This window comes from Panthera tigris, chromosome B1 (assembly GCF_018350195.1).
Source record: "Panthera tigris isolate Pti1 chromosome B1, P.tigris_Pti1_mat1.1, whole genome shotgun sequence".
Taxonomy (NCBI): Eukaryota; Metazoa; Chordata; class Mammalia; order Carnivora; family Felidae; genus Panthera; species Panthera tigris.
Genome location: NC_056663.1, coordinates 76,116,107 through 76,139,773, shown reverse-complemented (window position 1 = coordinate 76,139,773; position 23,667 = coordinate 76,116,107). Strand labels below are relative to the sequence as shown.

Genomic DNA, 23,667 nt, shown 5'->3' with positions numbered 1-23,667 from the left:
ATAGGGGCTGAATCACTGGAATCTACTCCTGAAATCATTATAACACTATATGCTAACTAACTTGGATATAAATTAAAAAATTAAAAAATTAAAAATTAAAAAAAGATATTATCAAAAGCAAAGTAAAAAGTGACAAAAGATAATCTCAGTAAGAACAGACTGAAATATCTTCAAAGAAAAATTTGCTTATAACAAGCAGACCAACGTAATATGAGGACGTTAAAAAGCTCTATATATAACATATATACATTACATAATGCACTCCTATAAAACTTTGAAACATTACAGATATTACCAGCAATGTCTTCTTTATAAACTGATTAATTAACAGCTTATAAGAATGCTGAAACTGGGGGCACCTTGGTGGCTAAACCGGTTAAGCATCTGACTCTTGCTTTCAGCTCAGGTCATGATTTCACAGTTAGTGAGATCAAGCCCTGCCTGGGGCTCTACGGTGACAGCAGGGAACCTGCTTGGGATTCTCCCTCTCCACCCCTCCCCTGCTCACACCCACGTGGGCTTTCTGGCTTTCTCTCTTTCTCTCTCTCTTTCTCTCTCTCTCTCTCTCAAAATAATTAAATAAACTTAAACAAAAAAAAAGAATGCTGAAACTGATAAAATTTGGCAACTCACAAGTTAGGAACTCTTGCCAAAAAGTTTCAAAGAGTTATTGTCATTCTATACACCAGGTGTAAAAGAAACAGGAGTGGGGAAATACAAGGCTAAAGAAAGATGTTCAGTAAGATAGAAAGTGAAAGTGTTACACCTAAATATCTATTTGAGAATTCAGAGGAAAATTCTGAAGACAACATGGCTTATGTTTAAAAGAACTGGGTTCTTCTTAGTCCACTGTTGTCCCAAGCTGTAAATGGGCAGCTTTCTTAACTTCTTTGAGCCTGTATTTCTTCACTTCTAAAACAGGAAAAAGTAACACGAATAACTGCTGTAAGGAATTTAGGTTGTGCAAAGAAGTTTCTGCCCAACACAAAACCTATCAGGGGTGTTTACAGAGCTATCCTTTCGGGAAACCAAGGAAAGCATTCTAAGTGATATCCTCATTAAAATTTACTTACTGCAGCGCTCTTTCCTGGAAAGTTGAAAAAGGCATCAGGACCATACTTCTGAGGCATATGCTTTAACACAGACAGCAACTTCCCAGCATGTGGAGGCTATGAAAATAATCAACAATTCATTAACTGCATTATTCACCATAAAACAACTTATTTTTCATATACTCAAGAATAACCAAAAAATGTTTTAAACTAAAAGCATATAAAAAGAATGTTATTTTCACTATCTTAAAGAAATATACAATGTAGTCTATGCCATTTTCATAATATGATGGAAGGTATAAGGTGTTTGATAAAAGTGCCAATAGCACCCAACACTTGAAACTTCTCCACACTACAGCAAAAATTATCTTTTAAAATTACAAACTACATCAACCCATCACCCATCTCTCTTTAAAACACTTTTTAAATTTAACAAATAAATAATGCTTACTATATTACCCTGTTGAAGACTGTTTTTAAAGAAACAATAAAAATATTTTAACCTTATAACCATCCTAGGGGTGGTACTATTATTATCCCATTTTATAGAGGAGGACTCAGAGGCAGAGGAACATTTCGAAGGTAACATAACTAGCCAGTAGCAAAGCTGGGATCAGAACTCAGCCTGACTTCAGAGCCCATACTTTAAATCACTACACTCTCACCTATTATGCTACCTCTCCTATAGCTTCTCATTGTCTTTAAAATAAAGACCAAAACCCCCTTTTAGGGCACCTTGGGTGGCTCAGTGTTTAAGCGCCCAACTCTTTTTTGGGGCTCAGGTCCTATCTCAGGTCGTGAGTTCGAGCCCTACATCTGGCTCCATGCTGTGAGAACAGAGCCTGCTTGGGATTCTCCCTCCCTCTCTCCTGCTCGCATTCTCTCTCCCTCTCTTTCTCTCTCAAAATAAATAAATAGACTTTACAAAAGTCTATTTTGTATATTTTAAAAGGTCAAAACTCTTAACATAGCCCTCAAGATACTCTATCTACCTCACTAGCCTCATTTTGCATTTCTATCTTCCTCTCTCTCTGCACTCCATCCACAAAGCCCTCTCTGCCTTCTTCCTAACAACAGGGCCTGAACACAAACTATTCCTTCAGCTTAAAATGTTCTCACTAGGCCTACTTCCCTCCCCTCTTAACTAAATATAAATCTTCTCCATCTTTTAGAGCTGACCTTAATGGTTACTTCCTTATGGCAGTCTTCCCTGACCTCTGAAACTGGATCCAAGCTCCCTATCATATTTCCAATATTACCTTAACTATATAGCATGTAAAAAAGTTGTAACACTACATTTATTTAATGCCTCTTTGACCCACAAGTCTCCTGTGATACACAAAACAACCAATAGCTAAAATAAAAAGGCTTATTTATAAGGAAAAGCAAAGATGATATACATTATCATTTTAATCAGTTTACAAGTAAATAGGATAAAGTGTAGTACATTCTTCATTAAAAGTTCAAAACAGGGTCAAACCACAAGTGAAATCACTGGCTTGCTTTCATCTTATTTGGTATCTGCTCTTAGTTATCATGACTATCGAGAAGAGTCCAGCAATCTTATACCTAAATGTTAAGTGGAAAGCTTCATTCTTAAGTGATCGAGAAATTTTCAATTAGCGACACCACACAATTATAAAAGTATACAATCATATTGATTTTTTTAAATCAATAAAAATGAAATAACCAAAATCAGCTGCAGTCAAAAATAAAAATATATATAGTGTTAACCATTCTATGAATGGTTAATGACTGAGCAAGTCCTTGCTCGGTTTTGTATGTTTCGGGGTTTCTTTTGCGGGGCGGGGCTTAAAGATTTTATTTTTAAGTCATCTCTACATCCAATGTGGTGCTCAAACTCACAACCCAAGACCAAGAGTTGCATGTTCCACCAAATCAGCCAAGGAGGCACCCCAAGGCCTTGATCCTTTTATTAACAGTTCATTATTTTTCCCTTTATGCCCTAAACCTATTGTCATTTTACTCCCAATCACATAAGCAACTATGTAAATACCTTTAATCTTTTTATGTGTTCCTTCAAAAGTATTTTTGTGTGATCCTCATAATTTAAAGGATCTTTGGTCAGATATATGAATCTGTTTCTTTCTGCTTCTTGCATCTATTCATATTAACTTTTACATTGATTCTAACTGCCATATAATAATCTATTCTATGCATCCAATACATTTAATCTACTATCATAACAATAAACCCCTATGGTGACAATTCAGTGCCATCAAAAACAATGTGAACATTGAACATCCTCAAGTGTATTTTCCTTATGAAACTGAGAATTTCATACAACACCCACTCAGGAGGAAATTACTAAGTCACTGGGTTTGAGTATAAATTTATGCAACTAATTAGTGCTAGATTACTCAAGTTTGGCTAAATGAGTTTACTCCAACCACTAGAACACAAGTTTAAAATAACCCTATCCCCCCAGTTATATTTGCTATTATCCAACTTTATAAGCCTTAACACTAATAGACATAAAGTAACATACCAATTTTGTTTTAATTTGAACATCTCTAATTATTACTGACTTTGTGTTTATTTGATTGTTGGGTTTCTATCTCTATAAATACACATTTATTCATATCCATTGCTATTTTCTCAGAGTTTTCTATATTCACCAACAGAAATGTACTCATTATATATTCAGAATAAAGACACTGAATATAAATCAAAACTAAAATGAAACTAGTATATATACAGTCCCTGACTTCTGATGGTCCAACTTAGAATTTTTTTCTTCACAATGGTGAAGAAAAATGGTGAAGAAAAATGGTGAAGCTATATGCATTCAGTAGAAATAGTACTTTGAACTTTGAATTTTAATCTTTTCCCAGGCAGTGACATGCAACATGCAGTGCAATACTCTCTCGGGATGCTGGGCAGTGGCAACAAGTCACAGCTCCCAGCCAGCCACAAAGTCACAAGGATAAACAACCGATACACTTACAACCATTCTGTACCCACACAACCTTTCTGTTTTGCACTTTGAATTCAGTATGCAATAAATTACATGATATATTCAACACTGTATCACAAAACAGGCTTTGTGTTACATGATTTTGCCCAACTGTAGGCTAATATAAGTGTTCTGATAGGCTAAGCTATGATGTTTGATAAGTTAGGTGTATTAAATGTATTTTCACCTTTTAACATTTTCAACTTACAATGTGTTTATCAAAATGGAGCCCCACTCCAAGTCAAAGAAGATCTGTACTTTCTCTTCTGGCCATGACACAGTACCAGGGTCTAGACTTATCAACTCACTCTAAGCAACTAGAATACTGGATAAAATGTATGAAACAGAAACTGTTTTTAGACATGGAAGAAGTAGCTCAAGACACTGATACTTGAGAAAAGGAAACAAAATGAGCCATGAGATTACCAGATTTTCTACCAGGATGCAATTTCCATACCACTGCACAGGAAAAGGGAAACCAAACAGAATGTGAAGTTCTCATTGACTTAATGAGACAGAAATTGCAGTGTGGGGTAGTCTGAGGAGGATGAAAGCTTCAAGCAGAGTACTACAGAGAAAAGAGCTATGCAGGTAAGAAGTTCCAAAATCTACACTGATCTTAATCCTCCTTGACTTAATACCAAACTATCCATGCCTATCATAAAACTGAACAAGGTGAGGCCAAGATATTGAAAGCTATAAGTCAAAGAATTTTTACAGCTACTATACAGCCAGAAATTGAGACCCTACTAGGTACAGTGGAATGACCACAGAGCCTTACACTACCTCTTACCCCATATCTCAGATGTAGGGTCATTCAGAGAGACCCTAAAAGAATCAGGCCTGAATAAGGAAGCTAAACTAGCCTTAGAATAACAGACTATCTAGACCTGACCAAAACAAAACTTTTAAACTAGTCTGTAAGAGTAAAGTTGATCCACAAATAATTTATCCATCTACAAAAACAGTCTAACAATCTGAAAAAGAATATGACAAAATCTAGCACTCAACCAGGAACAATTCAGTGTATCTAACATCACTGCATCTAAAATCACTAGCATTAGAAGCAGGAAAATATGACCTATAAGCAGACACAAAATCCATGAGTAAAAAACTGATCTAGAAAATGATAAAGATGATAGAATTAGTAGAAAATAACATGAGAGCAACTATTATATTATAAATATGCTCAATAGTCCCAAGGATTTAAAGGAAAACATGAACATAATGAGGAAAAATAAAAGATATTAAAAGAACTGAACAGAATCTTTAGAAATAAAAATATCTGAACTCTGAAAATTTTACTGGATAGAATTAACACACTGCAGGAGAAACAAAAGAGCGGTTACTTTAAAAATACAGTAATATAAAAAGCAATCTAAAACGAAACACAAAGGGAAAAGGCTGAAAAACAAGTGAACAGATCTCAGTGACCTACTGGGCACTATCAAGAGAGCTAACATACATGTAATTATAGTCCCAGAAGGAGGAGGGAGGGACAAAAACATGACACTTAAAAAAATAATGACCAAAATGTTTCCAAATTTGCTGAAAATTCTATTATAAATGTCCAAATACCACAAGTGTAATAAGAATAAACACAAGGACCAAAAACCATAAAATACCTAGGAATCAATCTAACCAAAGAGGTGAAAAATCTATACACTGAAAACTACAGAAAGCTTATGAAAGAAATTGAAGAAGACAAAAAAAAAAAAAAAAAAGGCAAAATATTCCATGCTCCTGGATAGGAAGAACAAATATTGTTAAAATGTTGATACTACCCAAAGCAATCTACATATTCAATGCAATGCCTATCAAAATAACACGAACATTCTTGACAGAGCTAGAACAAACAATCCTAACATTTGTATGGAACCAGAAAAGACACTGAATAGCCAAAGCAATCTTGAAAAAGAAAACCAAAGCAGGAGGCATCACAATCCCGAACTTCAAGCTGTATTACAAAGCTGTAATCATCAAGACAGTATGGTACTGGCACAAGAACAGATACTCAGATAGATGGAACAGAACAGAGAACCCAGAAATGGACCTACAAACATATGGCCAACTAATCTTTGACAAAGCAGGAAAGACTATCCAATCCAATGGAATAAAGACAGTCTCTTCAGCAAGTGGTGCTGGGAAAACTGGACAGCAACATACAGAAAAATGAACCTGGACCACTTTCTTACACCATACACAAAAATAAACTCAAAATGGATGAAAGACCTAAATGCAAGACAGGAAGCCATCAAATTCCTCGAGGAGAAAGTAGGCAAAAACCTCTTTGAGCTTGGTCACAGCAACTTCTTACTCAACACGTCTCCACAGGCAAGGGAAACAAAAGCAAAAATGAACTACTGGGACCTCATCAAAATAAAAAGCTTCTGCACAGCAAAGGAAACCATCAGCAAAACTAAAAGGCAACCGACAGAATGGGAGAAGATATTTGCAAACAACATATCAGATAAAAGGGTTAGTATCCAAAATCTATAAAGAACTTACCAAATTCAACACCCAAAAAACAAATAATCCAGTGAAGAAATGGGCAAAAGACATGAGTAGACACTTCTCCAAAGAAGACATCCAGATGGCCAACTGACACATGAAAAAATGCTCAACATCACTCATCATCAGGGAAATACAAATCAAAACCACAATGAGATACCACCTCACACCTGTCAGAATAGCTAACATTAAAAAACAGGCAACAACAGATGTTGGCAAGGATGTGGAGAAAGAGGATCTCTTTTGCACTGCTGGTAGGAATGCAAACTGGTACGGCCACTCTGGAAAACAGTATGGAGGTTCCTCAAAAAATTAAAAATAGAACTACCCTATGACCCAGCAATTGCACTACTAGGTATTTATCCAAGGGATACAGGTGTGCTGTTTCGAAAGGACACACACACCCCAATGTTTATAGCAGCACTATCAACAATAGCCAAAGTATGGAAAGAGCCCAAACGTCCATCGAATGGATGAATGGATAAAGAAGATGTGGTGTATATATACAATGGAGTACCACTTGGCACTCAAGAAAGAATGAAATCTTGCCATTTGCAACTACGTAGATGGAACTAGAGAGTATTATGCTAAGCAAAATTAGAGAAAGACAAATATCATATGGCTTCACTCATATGAAGACTTTAAGACACAGAACAGATGAACACAAGGGAAGGGAAGCAAAAATAATATAAAAACAGGGAGGGGGACAAAACAGAAGAGACTCATAAATATGGAGAACAAACAGAGGGTTACTGGAGGGGTTGTGAGAGGGAGGATGGGCTAAATGGATAAGGGGCATTAAGGAATCTACCCCTGAAATCACTGTTGCACTATATGCTAACTAACTTGGACTTAAATTAACAACAACAACAAAAAAGAATAAACACAAGGTAAGCCACTCCAAGAAACATAATAAAATTGCTAAGAAATCAATGATGAAAGCTTTTTTATTTTTTAAGTAAGCACCACACCCAATGTGGGGCTTGAACTCATGACCCTGAGATCAAAGGTAGCATGTCCTACCAACTGAGCCAGCCAGGTGCTCCCAGTCCTGAAATCTTAAAGATAGAGAGCTAGAACTTGATATAAAGAAGCTAGAGTCTAACCATTGTAACACAATAAACTAAAGTGTACAACTGCAAAGCACCAATTTAGATAGATTTCAACAGAGCTAGATTAGCAATCAGTTGCTGTGGGCAATAATCTCTAAAAAGCACTAAAATAACCCCAGAAATCCAACAAAAAATGAAGAAAATATTTACCAGTATTCCTCTAAGAGGTAAGTAACCAAGTGGTAGGAAAAAACAGTTTGCTAAGGCACCTGGAGTTCAAAATAAGTTGACCACTACTGCCATTCATTACAAAGGACCATTAAATTGCAACTATGGAAGGTGGATCCAATTAACTGCAGACCTTTTGTTCAATGAGTGGATTATTCAAGTTTAAGGGCTACAGCTAAACTACTCGTGTCAATAAAAAAGAGAAGCAGACTACCCAACACTTTTCCTTCTCTATCCTAACCCTTTTCCTCTAATAAATGTTAATTGTATATCTGAAGACTAACAATTTGAAGAAGGGCCAAGTTTGAGCCTGCCTGGGACATTCAGTTCTCTTTAGTATACACCTGTGTTGGGTCATGGCAAAAGTAGCTATAAAGACCTAAATTCTATTTTGATTGATCTCTTCCTTTCAATTTGACATTTACCCCTGTATAATAATAACTGCTGCTTAAAAGCAACTAATGTATTTCAGGAGAGGGAAACTTTCAAATAGCAAAGGGTATTCAGGGTTTTTTTACCCATTGTCCTTTATCTCCTTGAAGTTTACTGAAGAATAGCTTTAGTTCTCGAACCGTCAAATTATAGCTAGCCAGCACTCCCAACATGTCAACTAAAAGATCTGGAAACAAAAGAAAACAACAAAACAATTAATCAACTTATATTCCTTAAAGGATTGAAATATACTGTGCTTATTTAAGAGTTTAAACACTGAAGTTCTAGGCACAAGTTAGATGCTCATACATTTCTTAAATATTACTAAATAGGAAAAATATAGTATTTAAGAATCAAACTTTATTTCTTCACATCCATTGTGCTACAGAAAAAATCATACCTGCTATCATATTGTCAACTTTTTCAATTTTCCCAAGCACTTTCTCAACAAGGCCTACTTCGGTGCAGACTTGAAGATTTCGTATGCTTTTCTTCAGAATCGCTGTAAACATGCTCCAGACTTCTGCTTGGCAAGTAATGTCACATTTTTCTAGGAGGTCCACCATGCAGATGATACTCTCACCTTCTTGGATAATGAAATTCATTTCCAAATCAAACTGCCCTCCTACCAACTTCCAAAAAGAGGGAAAAAAATTAAAAGCATTAGTGCTTTTTCAATATAACTAGAGCACACTCCTAAGCTTTAGGTTGGCAGTACATACCCATACACATTCTTTTCTACTCTCTACAACAAAAGGGTTCATAAGCACACGCGCGCGCGCGCACACACACACACACACACACACACACACACACAGAGCTCTAAAAAATAAAGCTTCTAAAGAAAATTCAAAGTTAAGATAGCACAAAGTCAAGCAAGAGTTGCAATATAAAAATGGAAATAATTTTCAACAGAAAAGAAATACAGGATATCTTAGGTAAACCACTATCTATTGCCCTGACACCAATAAAGATCTAACTTTTAGCTCTATAACTGCTTCTAAATCAGTATTTCATTTATGACTTATGAACTCTGTGAACTACCCATAGCAACCTAGAGGTGCTTGTTACCTATACAAAATACAGCTCACAACAAAAATGAAAAGCTGGAAAACACTCAGAGTAGATACAGAACTTAGAGTTAATATTTGCCAAATTCCTAGTTTATTTTACCTATTGATTTTGATCCCTTTTTTTCCCTGTCAATAATTAGAATAACTTAAACATAATCATACTCCCAAAGTAGTAGTCAAAATATATTTCATTGAGAATATCAAAAAAATTCATCCAGAGAAAGATATACTGACCTATCCCCGTGTTGTTGCTATCTCACTCAGTGTCCTCCCACAGAGAATTTTTTAAATTTTAACAAATCCCCATCGTTTAAAGGAATTAAACTACTTCTGGAATTACCTTTGCAGAGCTATCCTTGCTAACTAGATTTTTTTTAAATGTCTGTCAGAAACATTACATACATGATTCACCTACACTCCTGTCTTTCTGAATACATCTCAGTTTTACATTATGCATTCCTAAACCCAAAAGGTGCTCAAGAATTAGGAGAAAGCGAACTTTTTACAAAACAAAATCCAACAGCTCATAAAAGAAAAACAGACACAACCAAATAGAGTTTACTCCAGAAAAACAAGGAAGGTTCAGAATTAGAAAATCAATTAATACTCCTTGTAGCCAAGGATTGATGTTTCTCCCAAGTTCTGCCAAAGATACACAGGGGCAAGAGGAATAAAAAAATGGAAAAATGAACAATATGAGACAATAATGTGCATGAAGGGAGACAGGAATTCCTGGCTAGTACAGTAGTAAAAGCATTTGATTCTTCTGGGAAAGCTCTGGCAGAGATTTTAGTGTATAATTCTTTGTATCAACAGTAATATCTAGCATTAGGAAAGGACAGCTGGGTTTCTGCTAAAAGAGCCCCTTGGTGTGACTGGGCCAATTCTGCTAGCTACATTGTCCTGGCTATGAAGTATACATGTTTGGTTCTCTAATCCACACAAAAATTCTGTTAACTACATACGAACTCTTTTTTTATTTGGTTTTGTGAATATTATTTGCTTGTTTTGTCTTTAGCTTTTTGTTCTGAAATAACCTCAAATGTTCAAAAAGCTGCAAAATAGTATAGAATTCCTGTATACCCTTTACCAAGCTTCCCGTAATATGAGTATATTATATAATCGTAATAAAATAATTAAAACCATAAACTTAACATTGATATAATACTACCAACAAATCTACAGATCTTCTTCAAATGTTGCCACTTCTTGCCCTCAAGTCCTTTTTCTGATCCACAATCAGTACCCCCTAGTCTTCTCCATACTGAGACCGGTGCACAGGCATCCTTTGACTTTCATGTTTTTGATGTTTTTGAAGCATATTTGCCAGATATTTTATACACTTTTCCAATATGGACATTTTTTTCATGTTTAAATTCAGGTTATGCATTTTTGGCAAAAATATCCCAGAAGTGATGTATGTCCTACTCAGCATATCATTTCAATGGTACCTAATTGTCATTATGCCTCACTTCTGGTTAAAGTTAGCTTTGACCAGTTGTTTAAGATGGTGTTTGTCGTGGCGCCTGGGTGGCTCAGTTGGTTAAGCGTCCGACTTCAGCTCAGGTCACAATCTCACGGTCTGTGAGTTCGAGCCCTACGTCGGACTCTGAACTGATGGCTCAGAGCCTGGAACCTACTTTGGGTTCTGTGTCTCCCTCTCTCTCTGCCCCTCCCCTGTTCATGCTCTGTCTCTCTCTGTCTCAAAAATAAATAAACGTTAAGAAAAAAAAATTAAAAAAAAAAGATGGTGTTTGTCAGATTTTTTTTTCCATCTTAAAGTTACTATATTTCATGTTTAAATTATTACTCATCTTGTGGAAACACCTTGAGGCTATACAAGTAACTTGTTTTTCACCATACATTACAAAACAAAATACAACAGCTCATTAAAGAATAACAGACACAACTAAATAGAGTTTATTCCAGTTTTATGCATTGATTGATGGATCTTACCTGTAAATGTTATTACTGTGGCATTGCTAAATGGTGGTTTAATATTTCCATCATACTTTATTACATTTATTAATAGTAAAAGACTTCCTTGAAGAATACAATGTAACAATCACACCTGAAAAGCCAGCATCATGCTCAAATAGGAAAATTGGAATGAGTCTCATGAAAGTCAGAAACAAGATTAGGATGCACTATTATCACCATCATTTGATATTATTCTGAAGGTACAGAAGACACAGTTGGTCAAAAGGGAGCAACAAGTATAAATATCAGAATGGAGGAATTTAAATTACAATTGTTTTGAGATGATGTGATACATATCTGCAAAACCAAGGACTTCAACTGAAAAATTACTATAAATGAGAAAAATATTTGATATTGGAACTACTAACACAGTTACCAATATACATCAATGTCCTCTTGAAAAAGAAAAATAAATAAATAAAAATAATCTCAAAAGAATAATGTTAAATAGAAGAAGCCACACACAAATAACTGTCTTAACAACTAGAAATTTATTCTACAGATATATTTAGGTAATGATGTTAGATATAAGAACATTGTAGTACATTTTGAACAGAAAATAGAAGAAACAATCCCTCAAAAAAACATTACAAGGGTGAGGCGCCTAGGTAGCTCAGTCGGTTAAGCATCCAACTTCGGCTCAGTTGGTGGGGTCGAGCCCTGCATCAGGCTCTGTGCTGACAGCTCAGAGGATGGAGCTTCCTTCAAATTCTGTGTCTCCTCCTCTCTCTGCCCTTCTCATGCTCATGCTCTCTCTCTCTATCTCTCAATAATAAATAAATGTTAAAAAATATTTTTTAATAAAATTTAAAACATAAAAAATTTAAAAACACATTATAAGGTAATGGTTAGCAAAGTCATATATGACTATATAATGATATATATGATGCAGGCACTGAAAAGAATAAGGCAGCTCCATCTGACATGAAGAAATCTCTAAAATACATTGTTTAGGTGAGAAAATCAAGATGAAAAAAAAAAGTGAACAGTAGGCTACAATTTGAATGCAAAACATATGGATATGGATATGGATATGGATATGGATATGGATATGGATATGGATATGGATATGTAAGTATTACCTAAGCATGATACACAAGAAACTAAATAGTGATATCCAGGGTGCCTGGGTGGCTCAGTCAGTTATGTGTCCGACATCAGCTCAGATCATGATCTCCCATTTCATGGGTTCAAGCCCCACATCGGACTCTGTGCTGACAGCTCAGAGCCTGGAGCCTGCTTCTGATTCTGTGTCTCCCTCTCTCTCTCTTCCCCTCCCATGCTCACACTCTCTAATCTAAATAAGCATTAAAACAAAAAAATTAAATAGTGATTGCCTCTGGAAAGTCAAATAAGCATCTGGGGGAAAAGAGCAAAGGGAGAGTTTTTAATATATACATGTTTGGACATTCTCCACACAGGTCTAAATAGTCAAAAATCTAGTTGCAACTAACTTAGAAGACCTTACCTTCACCTTTAATATTACTTACATCAATCTTTCATTTTAATCTGTGTTTATTTCTACCCGTAACCACCCTTCCAAGAAGCTACAGAATTAATTTTTTAAAGTAATTTCAAAAAAACCCCAAATATTTCACCAGCTTTTAAATTGAGTTTATACTGTGAGAGCAGTATCCAGACAGGTGTTTTAAATATTTCTCCATTGCTTTAAATATTATAAAATATACCTTTCAAGGAGAAAATTGATGGCAGAAATTGGTACATACAAATGTGTGGCATATTTGATATACTATATGTATGCATATCTATTATACCTAAAAAGCATGCACAGGGTCTACAGTATGTCACGTTAACCCTTTCTAATAGTTATTTGAAGCTGATCAACCTTCAAAACACAAATTTGTTTTCAATGACAAGGATCATAATCCAAGTCTAGGCATTGGCTAGTTATTATCTGAGCTGTAGTAATGGCTCTGCACTACAAAATGTAATCTTCCCAAATGTCATAGTAAGTTATGAATATCTGAGCAGCCTAATGCACTTTACTAGCCGTGAAATGTGAAAATGTAATCTTATTACCTTTTTTATGGTTGTATTTTTTTGAATAATGTAGCCTAGAAACTGATGTATAGTCTTTTTCTGCATTTTAGCATGATTTGGTCTCCTATGCCATACAGAACATTTTTCACAACTCTCCATTTCAACATATTTTAGTCTTGGCCTGAACTTCATAAACAATTTTTATAGCAACCTTCAGGGTGGCATAACATGCTTTCTACAGGTTATAGTTTAATGTACAAGATTATAGAAATTTTAAAGCATATTATTCAAAGAATTCAAATCAACCTTCACAAGTTTTGAATTAGGATTTTAATTGGGCATGATGATTACTTTCTTCAATGGTTATATTAATAAAATATTTTAAATCTAAGTCAGTTGTATTTTCAGAATACCAAGAAACACATACAGATGAAAAATAATTATCTTCTCTTCAAAAGATTTATAAACCTGGAAAAACTGTAATACAGAGAAAATTCTAATGCTTCAAAGTAAAGCTATATTTTCTGTATAATCTTTCCTAATTTTTCCTCAAAGACGTGGCCAGAGAAAGGTATAGCAGAAAACTCGGACAGAGTGCAATCACAATTTATGCCCCAACTAGATATTTTCTATTTCTTGTGACAAATCACATTTTGTCTCTGAACCTGACTACTCATTTGTAAAGTAAATCAAGAGTAAGCTTCTTTTATTTATATGCATCCTTCAGAAATGTATTTACTTTTTAAAAAGTCCTAATCCCAAAGTATCCAATTTGTCCCTAAGAATCCAAACCTAAATGAATGTGACCTTACGCATGTCTATAGTCACCAGAAACTTATTAATAGGGTGAAGTTGAGGGGAAATTACAATGCTGTGTCACAGACTGTAACATCTCCCAATTTACATTTTTTTCTTCTTCTATAATAATATAGAGTTTCTAGTCTGGTACATGAGACCCAGGCAAAAAATTTCCTTTCTAGATTTCCTTGACATTACCTGCCATGTCACCAAGTTCTGACCAATGAGGACAGGCAGTAGTATGTGCAACTTCTGGCTATTACTCTTAAAGGAAAGAACACAACTTATCTTTGCAACTTTCCTCCTTCCTCTTATGTAAGCCACTGAAAAACAGCAAGAACTAGAGTAGTTATCTTGGAATCTATGCCATAAGTCTCATGTTGAATATAACAGAGCAGAAAGATCTATGGATCCTGACAACAATTTCATAAATTCATTTGTCCACATAAAGATCTGTACATGAATGTTTACGGAAGCTTTATTCATAATCACCAAAAACTAGAAACAATTCAAATGTCCACCAACTAGTAAATGGATAAACAAGTTGTGGTACAATCATACAATAGAATACTTACCAGCAATAATAAGGAACAAATTATTGATATCATTTACAATACAAATTAATATCAAAAACATTATGCTAAGTCCAGCAAGTTATACACAAAAGCTACATATTGTATGATTTCATTTATATGACATTCTGGAAAAGGCAAAAGTACAGGGAGAGAAACTGGATCAGTGTTGCCAGGGGCTGAGGATAGAGGGACAGAATTAATCAAAAAATCATGAGAAGACTTGAGAGTAATGAAATTTTGGTATCTTGATTGTGGTACTCGATACACAAATATATCTGCCACATTTCATAAAACTGTATACCTAAAAAGGGTGAATTTAACTGTATGTCATTTTTTTTTTAAATGTTCATTTTTGAGATAGAGCACACACATGTACACAGGGTAGGGGCAGAGAGAGAGGGGGACAGAGGATCTGAAGCGGGTTCCTTACTGACAGCACAGAGCCCAACGCAGGGCTCAAACTCACCACAAACCAAACCATGAGATGATGACCTGAGTAAAGCCGTACATTTAACCAACTGAGCCACCCAAGTGCCCCTATCTCTATGTCTTAGTAAATCTTAAAAAAAACAAACAAACAAAATAAAAACCTCAAGCCATTTGCCATTTGTATCAAAGACAAGAGAAAAGTAAGATCCTCCAACTAGAGGCAACAATGTAGAATTAAAATGGCAAAGTCATGTAATACAAGAAAATTAAAAGAAAAACGTCACTATAGTAAAAAGCATGTTTTACTGATAATGAATTATCATCTTTATAGTTTTCAATAACTCATGTACTAGAGAAAGTAACAAAACCATCTCATTTCTCCCTGTTCATTTTACCTTTCATAAAATTTAAAAATTTTCACTGAACTACGACATGTCTACAAAAGCAGTATTAAGCAAAAAGTTTCCATGTAGTCTGAGAAATACTGGATTAAACAAGGCTAGAGATGTTTACACAATAGGATTGCCACAATATTCATATTCACAATACGATATGCTACTATATTTTTATGTCTCCAAAAGTTAGATAACCAATGCATGGATTTCCTACAATTTATTTAACAGTGGAATCTTTTTTTTCTGACAAGAGCTTTTCACAGGAGTAACATTCTTCCAAAGGCTTTTCTGAGAAACACTGGATAATATAATTGTATTCTTGAATCTTATTGCCATGAATAATATCACAGAATTATCTAATGTTTTACATTAGATAGGCTTTTCAAATCTTCAGGTGAATGGCTTAAAGCAACCTATTTGTTTTTCATAAGTTCCTTTCTATGATTAAGAACATAGTTATTAATCAAAAAAAAGAGACATCTCAAATTAAGATTGCTTTAAGGAAAAAGAAAATATCAGCAATCAAAAGCAATCAAACTGTCCCATCCCTTCCTCTACAAACCAGAACACAAGTACAGCAAAAGAAATGCCCTCCCACACTTAATTAGGGCTGTTCTACATGCCAAGAGAGTTCAGCTGAAGTAACCAGTGACGTTCAAGGCTATGTCATTAAGAACTTTATGGCTTCCCTTGTATCACTTATTCTAAGAAAAAAATCAGTCACCATGTCATGAGGATATTCAAGAAGCTATGTAAAAGGCCCACCTGGAGGGGAACTGAGGTCTCCAGCCAATAGTTTGCATCAACTTGCCAATCAAGTAAGTAGCCCTGGAAGCTGGTCATCCAGCCCCAGTTGAGTCTTCAGATGAATAAAACCTCAGCCAACATCTGAATTGCAACATTAGAGACTCTAAGCCAGAACTATCCTGCCAGTTTGCTCCCAAATTCCTGACCCACAGAAACTGTGAGCTGGTAAATATTTATTATTGCTTTAAGCTGTAAAGTTTTGAGATAACTTGTTACACAGCAACACATAACTAATATAATTATAAATCAATCAGCTAACAGTAGTTGGGGAAAACTGTTTTACTCTGTTTCTGTACTATTTCAATTTTTTTAAATCCCAACACAAAATAAATAATTTAAAAATACAAACAATAACCACATATAAGCATTGAGTGATTACTATAAGCTATACACTATGCTAAGTGCTTTACATAAATTAGCATTTTTAATTATCTCTTACAAAAACTTCTATTATCTTCACTTAATAGATGAGGAATCTGAAACATAACTAACTTGCCTAAACTCACAAGGTACTAAGGTAGGTGAACCAGGCTTTCAACAATGTATAACAACTGTATTTAATAGACTGTGACAGGTAATACAGACTGGCTAATCCAGCATCTCTTGCCCAAAGTCTTATCAGATAACTGATGAATGAACGCATATTTCTTGTTTCAAGAATGAAATAGAGGTGGCCTGGCTGGCTCAGTTGGTAGGGCATGCGACTCTTGATTTCAGCATACGTCATAATCTCAGGGTGGTGAGTTCAAGCCCCACAATGGACTCCATGTTGGGTGTGGAGCCTACTTTAAAAAAAAAAAAAAAAGACTAAGGGGTGCCTGGGTAGCTCAGTCAGTTAAGCGTCCAATTTTGGCTCAGATTATGATCTCACAATTCTTGAGTTAGAGCTCTGCATTGGATTCTCTGTCTCCCTCTCTCTCTGTCCCTCCCCTACCCTCACACACTCTCTCTCAAAAATAAATAAACATTTAAAAAAAAAAAAAAAGCGAGTGGCACCTGAGTTGCTTAGCCAGTGAAGCGTCCCACTTTGGCTCAGGTCATGATCTCAAGGTTCATGAGTTCAAGCCCCATGTCGGGCTCTGTGCTGACAGCTCAGAGCCTGGAACCTACTTCGCATTCTATGTCTACCTCACTCTCTGCCCTCCCCTGCTTGGGATCCGTCTGTCTCTCTGTGTCTGTGTCTGTCTGTCTCTCTCTCTCTCTCTCTCAAAAATAAACATTTAAAAATAAAAATTTTAAGTGAAATGCAATAATAACCTGTTATTTTGAAAGCTATTAACTTGATGTATAAAAACATTACAGAACTCAAACACCTAAACCCCTCCTCTCTAGTTTTCTGCCACTACAAAGATTGGAAAGATAAATGCTTACTTTTCCAGCATCCTTAGCATCTGAATGGCCATGAGAAGTTCTGGCAAGCAGATATGAGAAAGGCTGAAAGGTGTTAATGAAACGATTTGGTTTGCTTGATAAAAAGAAAACAGATGTAGCTGGCATAACCCTTTGTTCTTCTACCTTCCTCACTCCCTTGAACAAAAATGTCATGTCCAAAAGTACAGTAGCCATCTTCATATCACGAAGCTTACAAGCACAAGCATAGAGAGAAAGCCAATGCATGAAGAATAGTAAAAGGAAAGGTAGAAAGCGTTTAGCTCTTTAAGCTTATTAAATAGAACATTTTTTTTTTAAGTTTATTTATTTTTGATAGAGACAGAGCATGAGTGGGGGAGGGGCAGAGAGAGGGAGACACAGAATCAGAAGCAGGCTCCAGGCTCTGAGCTGTCAGCACAGAGTCCGATGCGGGGCTTGAACTCACAGACCGCGAGATCATGACCTGAGCCGAAGTCGGATGCTTAACCAACTAAGCCACCCAGGCACCCCTAAATAGAACCTTATTAAGCAGAGCCACTAATACCAGCAACTGCCTATCTCAAATTCCTTGTTATGTGAGAAAAATAAAACCTCTATTTCGTGCAGTTGCTATTATATGTGGATTCCACTGCTTAAAGAACACCAACCTATTTAATATACAGATATTCAATAAATGGTGCATAAATGAATGAGTGGGTTAACAGAGAGAGCGATCTTGGACAGTTCCTTGTTCTAAATATGACTTAGAACTTTGCATTTAACTTAAGTGACTATAATTCATTTTGTGCTTTAGAAAAATGTATCACAAAGTTATAACAGATATGAGTATACACACACCAGAACACAGCAATTCTGTTCCATGAAATATCTCTAGATAAATTGCCCTTGTAGTACATTTGTCTAAACAATATTTCAAGAGGGCTAATTTTAATGAGATAAATGATACAATAATACCAAATTTTCACAGACAAAGATATCAGTGGATATTCTAGCATCAAAAGACTAAAGACTTCAGGTATTAAATTTATTCAAACGAAATAATGAAAGCTCTGATCAGTTACAGCAGACTTTAAAGTCGAATAACAACCAAACAATGTACGTTGGGGTCTATAACTGTGATAAGAATTTACTGTAATACATATGTTTAAGTAGAAGAGTAATACTCAGCAGAATGTACTAAATCTCTACTACCCAAAATGTTTGAAGAATACAGTAACTCTGTTTACCGAGTTTTATGATTATTTGAGAGTTAATCAGAAAATATTTCCTATCTTGGGGCTCCTAGCTGGCTCAGTTGGAGCATGCAACTCTTGATCTCGGGGTGTCAGGGTCGTGAGTTTGAGCCCCATGCTGGGTGTAGAGATTACTTAAATAAAAACTTTAAAAAATTGTTTTTAATATTTCCTATCTCAAATATTCTATGCTAAAGGTTTAAATATATAGGAACAGATGCCCAGCCAAGAACTATTTTTTTTTCCAAATAGCAACTATCTTACATAAAATTTAAGATCACTTAAGCTGAGTGAATTTTAGTTTCAAATATATAAGAAATGAGAATGACTGCTACTGAAAATATTTAGACAAAACTGAAAAGACAGTATCAATGGGGGAAAAAAGCAGCTGATATGGCAAGAGGACAGTTTTGGCAATGAGAAGAGAAAAAATGAAACTGACAAAAAAGCATAGCCAGGCTTTAAAATCATACTCCACATCTCTGTATCAGGAAGAAGGCAGAAAAAAAATCCTAAACAAGAATGGCTAACAATATGAACTTTGGCATGAAGTTATACTCTAAATCATGGATACTGGACAGTTCTTTTCTCATCTTAAATATCCAATCACTCTGAGAGCTGAGAGGCATACAGAACTCAATATAGGCAGGGCCTAACAATTCAACCACTTATAAAAATATCATCGGGGCACCTGGGTGGCTCAGTTGGTTAAGTGTCCAACTTTGGCTCAGGTCATGATCTCATGGTCTGTGAGTTCCAGCCCCGCGTCAGGCTCTGTCCTGACAGCTCAGAGCCTGGAGCCAGCTTTGAATTCTGTGTCTCCCTTTCCCCTGCTTCTCCCCTGCTCATGCTCTGTCACTCTATCTTACAAAAATAAATAAACATTCAAAAAAATTTAAAAATAAAAATATCATCTACAAAATTATATACAGAAAAGGCTCAGAAATTAAGATACAAAAATTTATATTGCAGCACTGTTTGTAAAAATAAAACACTGGAAATAGCCTAAATATCCACCAATACAGAAACAAACATATAAATGATGGTATATCCGTATAAGGGAATACCATGTAACCTTTAAAAAGAATATAAATCTATATATGTTAGTATGTCATGGTATTCAAGACCTACTACTAAATTTACAAATCAGTACATACATTATGATCGTATTTCTTTAAAAATACAATAAAATTTCAATTAAATAACATGAACATTTAGCTTCAGTGTAAGTATCAGGCCAAATTATGTTGCTTAGTTTTAGCTAGATGCCCACTTATGCATCACTTCAGGCATTCCTAAAGTTTAGGTGACAAATGATTATATTATCAAGTATATTAACATCATAAATAATCAACATAACAGTATCAGTAATATGAAAAGGACAAGTCATTTGGATTTAATACAGTCACTCTCAAACACAGACATTCTGGAGTAAAAATCTCGTTACATGTGCTATACATTAAACGTCTATCAGATAGGGTGCCTGGGTGGGTCAGTCGGTTAAGCATCCAACTAACTCTTGATTTCAGCTCGGGTCATGATCTTACAGTTGTGTGAGTTTGAGCCCCACAACAGGCTCTGCCACAGACTCTGAACTGACAGCACGGAGCTTGCTTGGGATTCTCCTGCTCTCTCCGCCCCTCCCCCACTCGCACTCTCTGTCTCTCTCAAAATAAACTTAAAAAAAAAGTCTAGAATAAATGTACATTTCCTACTGTAAAAGTTAAATACTGCACTAATTAGTTATTATGAAAGCTATTAATTATACACATAAAAATGATTGAGAATACAAATAGCTAAATAAGAGGAAAACAGACTGTCAATATGAGTTTAAAAACTGCAGATAGAACATTATATTCTTTTTTTAAAGCAAAAAAAAAAGCGTTTACTAATAGGGTAAAAGCCTGTGATAAATGAATTCAAATAACTGGTTATTGTCCTCTGCCTCATACTCTGCAATCAAAAATCTCAAGTGGTAGGATAAAATTCAATGACTGGAGGACAGAATTATGAGAAAATGCCTTCTTATCATTTCACACTTTCTCAACTCAGCTGTGTATAGTATCAAATTTCAGTTATTTTACTTTTGTGCTTTGTAAAACACATAGACTAAAATTATTGAATTTAATCTCAAATTAGCCCCATCCTAAATTTTACACATCTGAACTTTCAGACTCCACATGTCTTACTATGGCACAGTTTTACTATATAAATAAATAATAAATAATACAGAATGGTAAGAGATTTGCTTACATTATAACTTGATTCACACACACGCCTTTAAGATCATTCCTAACACTGAACAAAACACAGTAAGGCTTTACCTTAGCCAGGTAATAGTAAAGAATAAAGTTCAGTATGTTGATGGCAACATAATCATCACCCTTTGCTTTACAACAGCCCTTTACTGATAGTCAGTCAAAATAATATCTTACCCCACAGTTTACATCAGCGTAAAGAGAGGCTATTTAGGCTTACAAATGTGCCATTCCGTGACCACAAGAGCAATGTACTACTCTGCATTGCCAAGAAAGTATTCTCTGAATTAGAATACGAGATGTACAAAACTTTACTAAAATGTTCAATAAGAAAACTTCAGTAAGAATTAAAAATTTCCATAGTTTTACAAGTATTCATTTATCTCCAAAATGCCTTCTAAAATGGTGGTATTTGGTTTCATCCTCATATGAATTTCCCAATCAGCCAAAAGTCTATTTTATACACCTCTCACATACACATATCATATTTATGCATTATGTATGGCAGTTATTTCTATAGAAAAAGCCTGAAGAATATACAGCAGACTATTAGTGGTGGCTATCTTGTCAGATGGAGTTACAAAAGGATTTAACTTTCAAAGTCATATATTTATGACACATTTCCATGTCTCAAAAGAAGTACATACATATTTTCTTTGAATATAAGGGAGAGAAAAGATAATTTAATCTTTTCAATATGCACTGAATATGTGGAAAACAAAACAGGAAAAAATAATGCTTCTTAATTTGTATCTACAAAAATCAAATTGTGTGCAACTGATGTATCCTATCAAAACTGAGGGAAAGAAAGCTACACAATAAGGATATAAAATAGATCAGGTATACAGTATCAAGTATCCACAATGAAAGATGAGTAAATATCTACCTTTTGGTGTGAGATCTTAATTTTAATGATAGTACTTGCATGAGTCACTCCCAAACTGCATTTTGTCCAACATCCTTAACCATAAACAATTATAGCTTGAGTGTTTTCAAAAACACAGCTACTCTTAGAACAGTGGTTAAGAGCATATCCTTTGGAGCCAGACCACATTTGACTCCTGGTTCTACCAGATACCAAGTATAAGGGCAAGGGCAGGATAGTTCACCTCTCTATGGCTCACTTCCTCACCTGTAAAATTAGGATAATAATGGTACCCATCTCTTAAAGTTGATGTGACAATTAAATAAACTAAAAGTATCTCAATTAAGGCACATCCTCTTAGATGAGGATTAAAGAACTCACACATCCTTCCATCTGCTATTAAAAATCTCACTTCAAAAATAGTATCAAGTTCGATCCACAGAGGGAGCACACCCCAGAGAGCCCTGAGCAGCCCCACCACCGCCACCGGCCTAGTTAACCATAACATGCTGGGAAAAGGCACAGCTGCGCAAGCAGGCAAATCCACGCAACCACTAGGCCCAGAAGTAGCAGCAGCCCCCGCCGCCCCACCCTCTGCTCTGAGGACTCCAAGCACGAGCAACCGCGCAGGGAGCAAGGGCTCAGGCGACCTCACATCATCGGTGCCTGCGAAAAGGGACAGCAAGATAATCTGTTTTGGGAACAGTAAAATAGTTCACTGTAAGAAACAGGTATGATTTCATCCACAGGAATGACACTGAAGAAAATGTATTTGTACACGAGACTGCCATAAAAAAATAACCCCTGGAAGTACCTGCTCAGTACTTCGCAGTAGGAGATGGAGAGGGTGTGGAGTTGATGTTGTTGAAGGAGAAAAGGGTGTGGTAGCAGCAAAGGTCACAGGTCCTAGGGGAGCTCCAGTGCAATGCAGTAAATACACAGCAGACCCTGACAATTATGGACACTTTCCTTCGCAGAAGTCCTCCCCACAATTACCCACAGAATTACGAAACTACTGTGAGTGCGGAAAGGACTCGGAGAGTGCTCTCAAAGGTCTGGCCCCACTGTGCTGGCCATCCTGCAGGCGATGTTTCTACATGTGGAGACCCTCTGAGCGTCAACAAGTCTTCCAACCCTCCGGTGCAGAGAGAAGGGGTTGAGGGTGCTGACAAGCAGGGTACAGGAGAACAAAGTAGACCAGTGAGACAGGAACAAATCACATCAAAGAGACTTCCAGATACAACTACTACAACTCAACTTAGCTTCTTCCCCAATTTCTTAAACTCATGTCCTATTGCTTGTAGACATCTACACATACTGCTTCACAATAAACATGGCTAAAACATAACTGATGATCTTCTCCCTAACCCTGCTATGATTGCTACCCCAGTTGGTAATCCTCCCACACGGCATCTTCAACTCTGCTCTTCCAGCTCTTCCTGCTGACTCTACCTCCTAAAATTTCTTAAATTTGTCCCTCTTCCTCTTTACTACCATCACTAAACTAGCTGAGAACTCCTTCATTACACACACACAACTATCAGTATACTTGATCTACTGGATTAAATGTCCATAAAATACAGAAGTCTATACACATGGCTGTCAACATTGCTCACTTTGTAGGAGAGCAC

At 35.8% G+C, this 23,667-nt stretch overlaps 1 protein-coding gene and 1 pseudogene across 3 annotated transcripts in view; one reads left to right on the top strand and one right to left on the bottom strand.

Moving 5' to 3' along the window:
* The window catches only part of LRBA (LPS responsive beige-like anchor protein), a 781,201-nt gene that overhangs the window by 682,777 nt on the left and 74,757 nt on the right, over positions 1–23,667 (bottom strand). For all 3 annotated transcript variants that reach the window (XM_042983782.1, XM_042983784.1, XM_042983783.1), the window contains exons 3-5: positions 8,653–8,884; positions 8,339–8,439; positions 1,074–1,169 (exon numbers count right to left, since the gene is read on the bottom strand). In XM_042983782.1, coding sequence (XP_042839716.1) covers positions 1,074–1,169; positions 8,339–8,439; positions 8,653–8,884 — 429 coding nt within the window. The remainder of the gene's footprint in view (positions 1–1,073; positions 1,170–8,338; positions 8,440–8,652; positions 8,885–23,667) is intronic.
* On the top strand, positions 22,375–23,445 carry LOC122237941 (annotated as a pseudogene).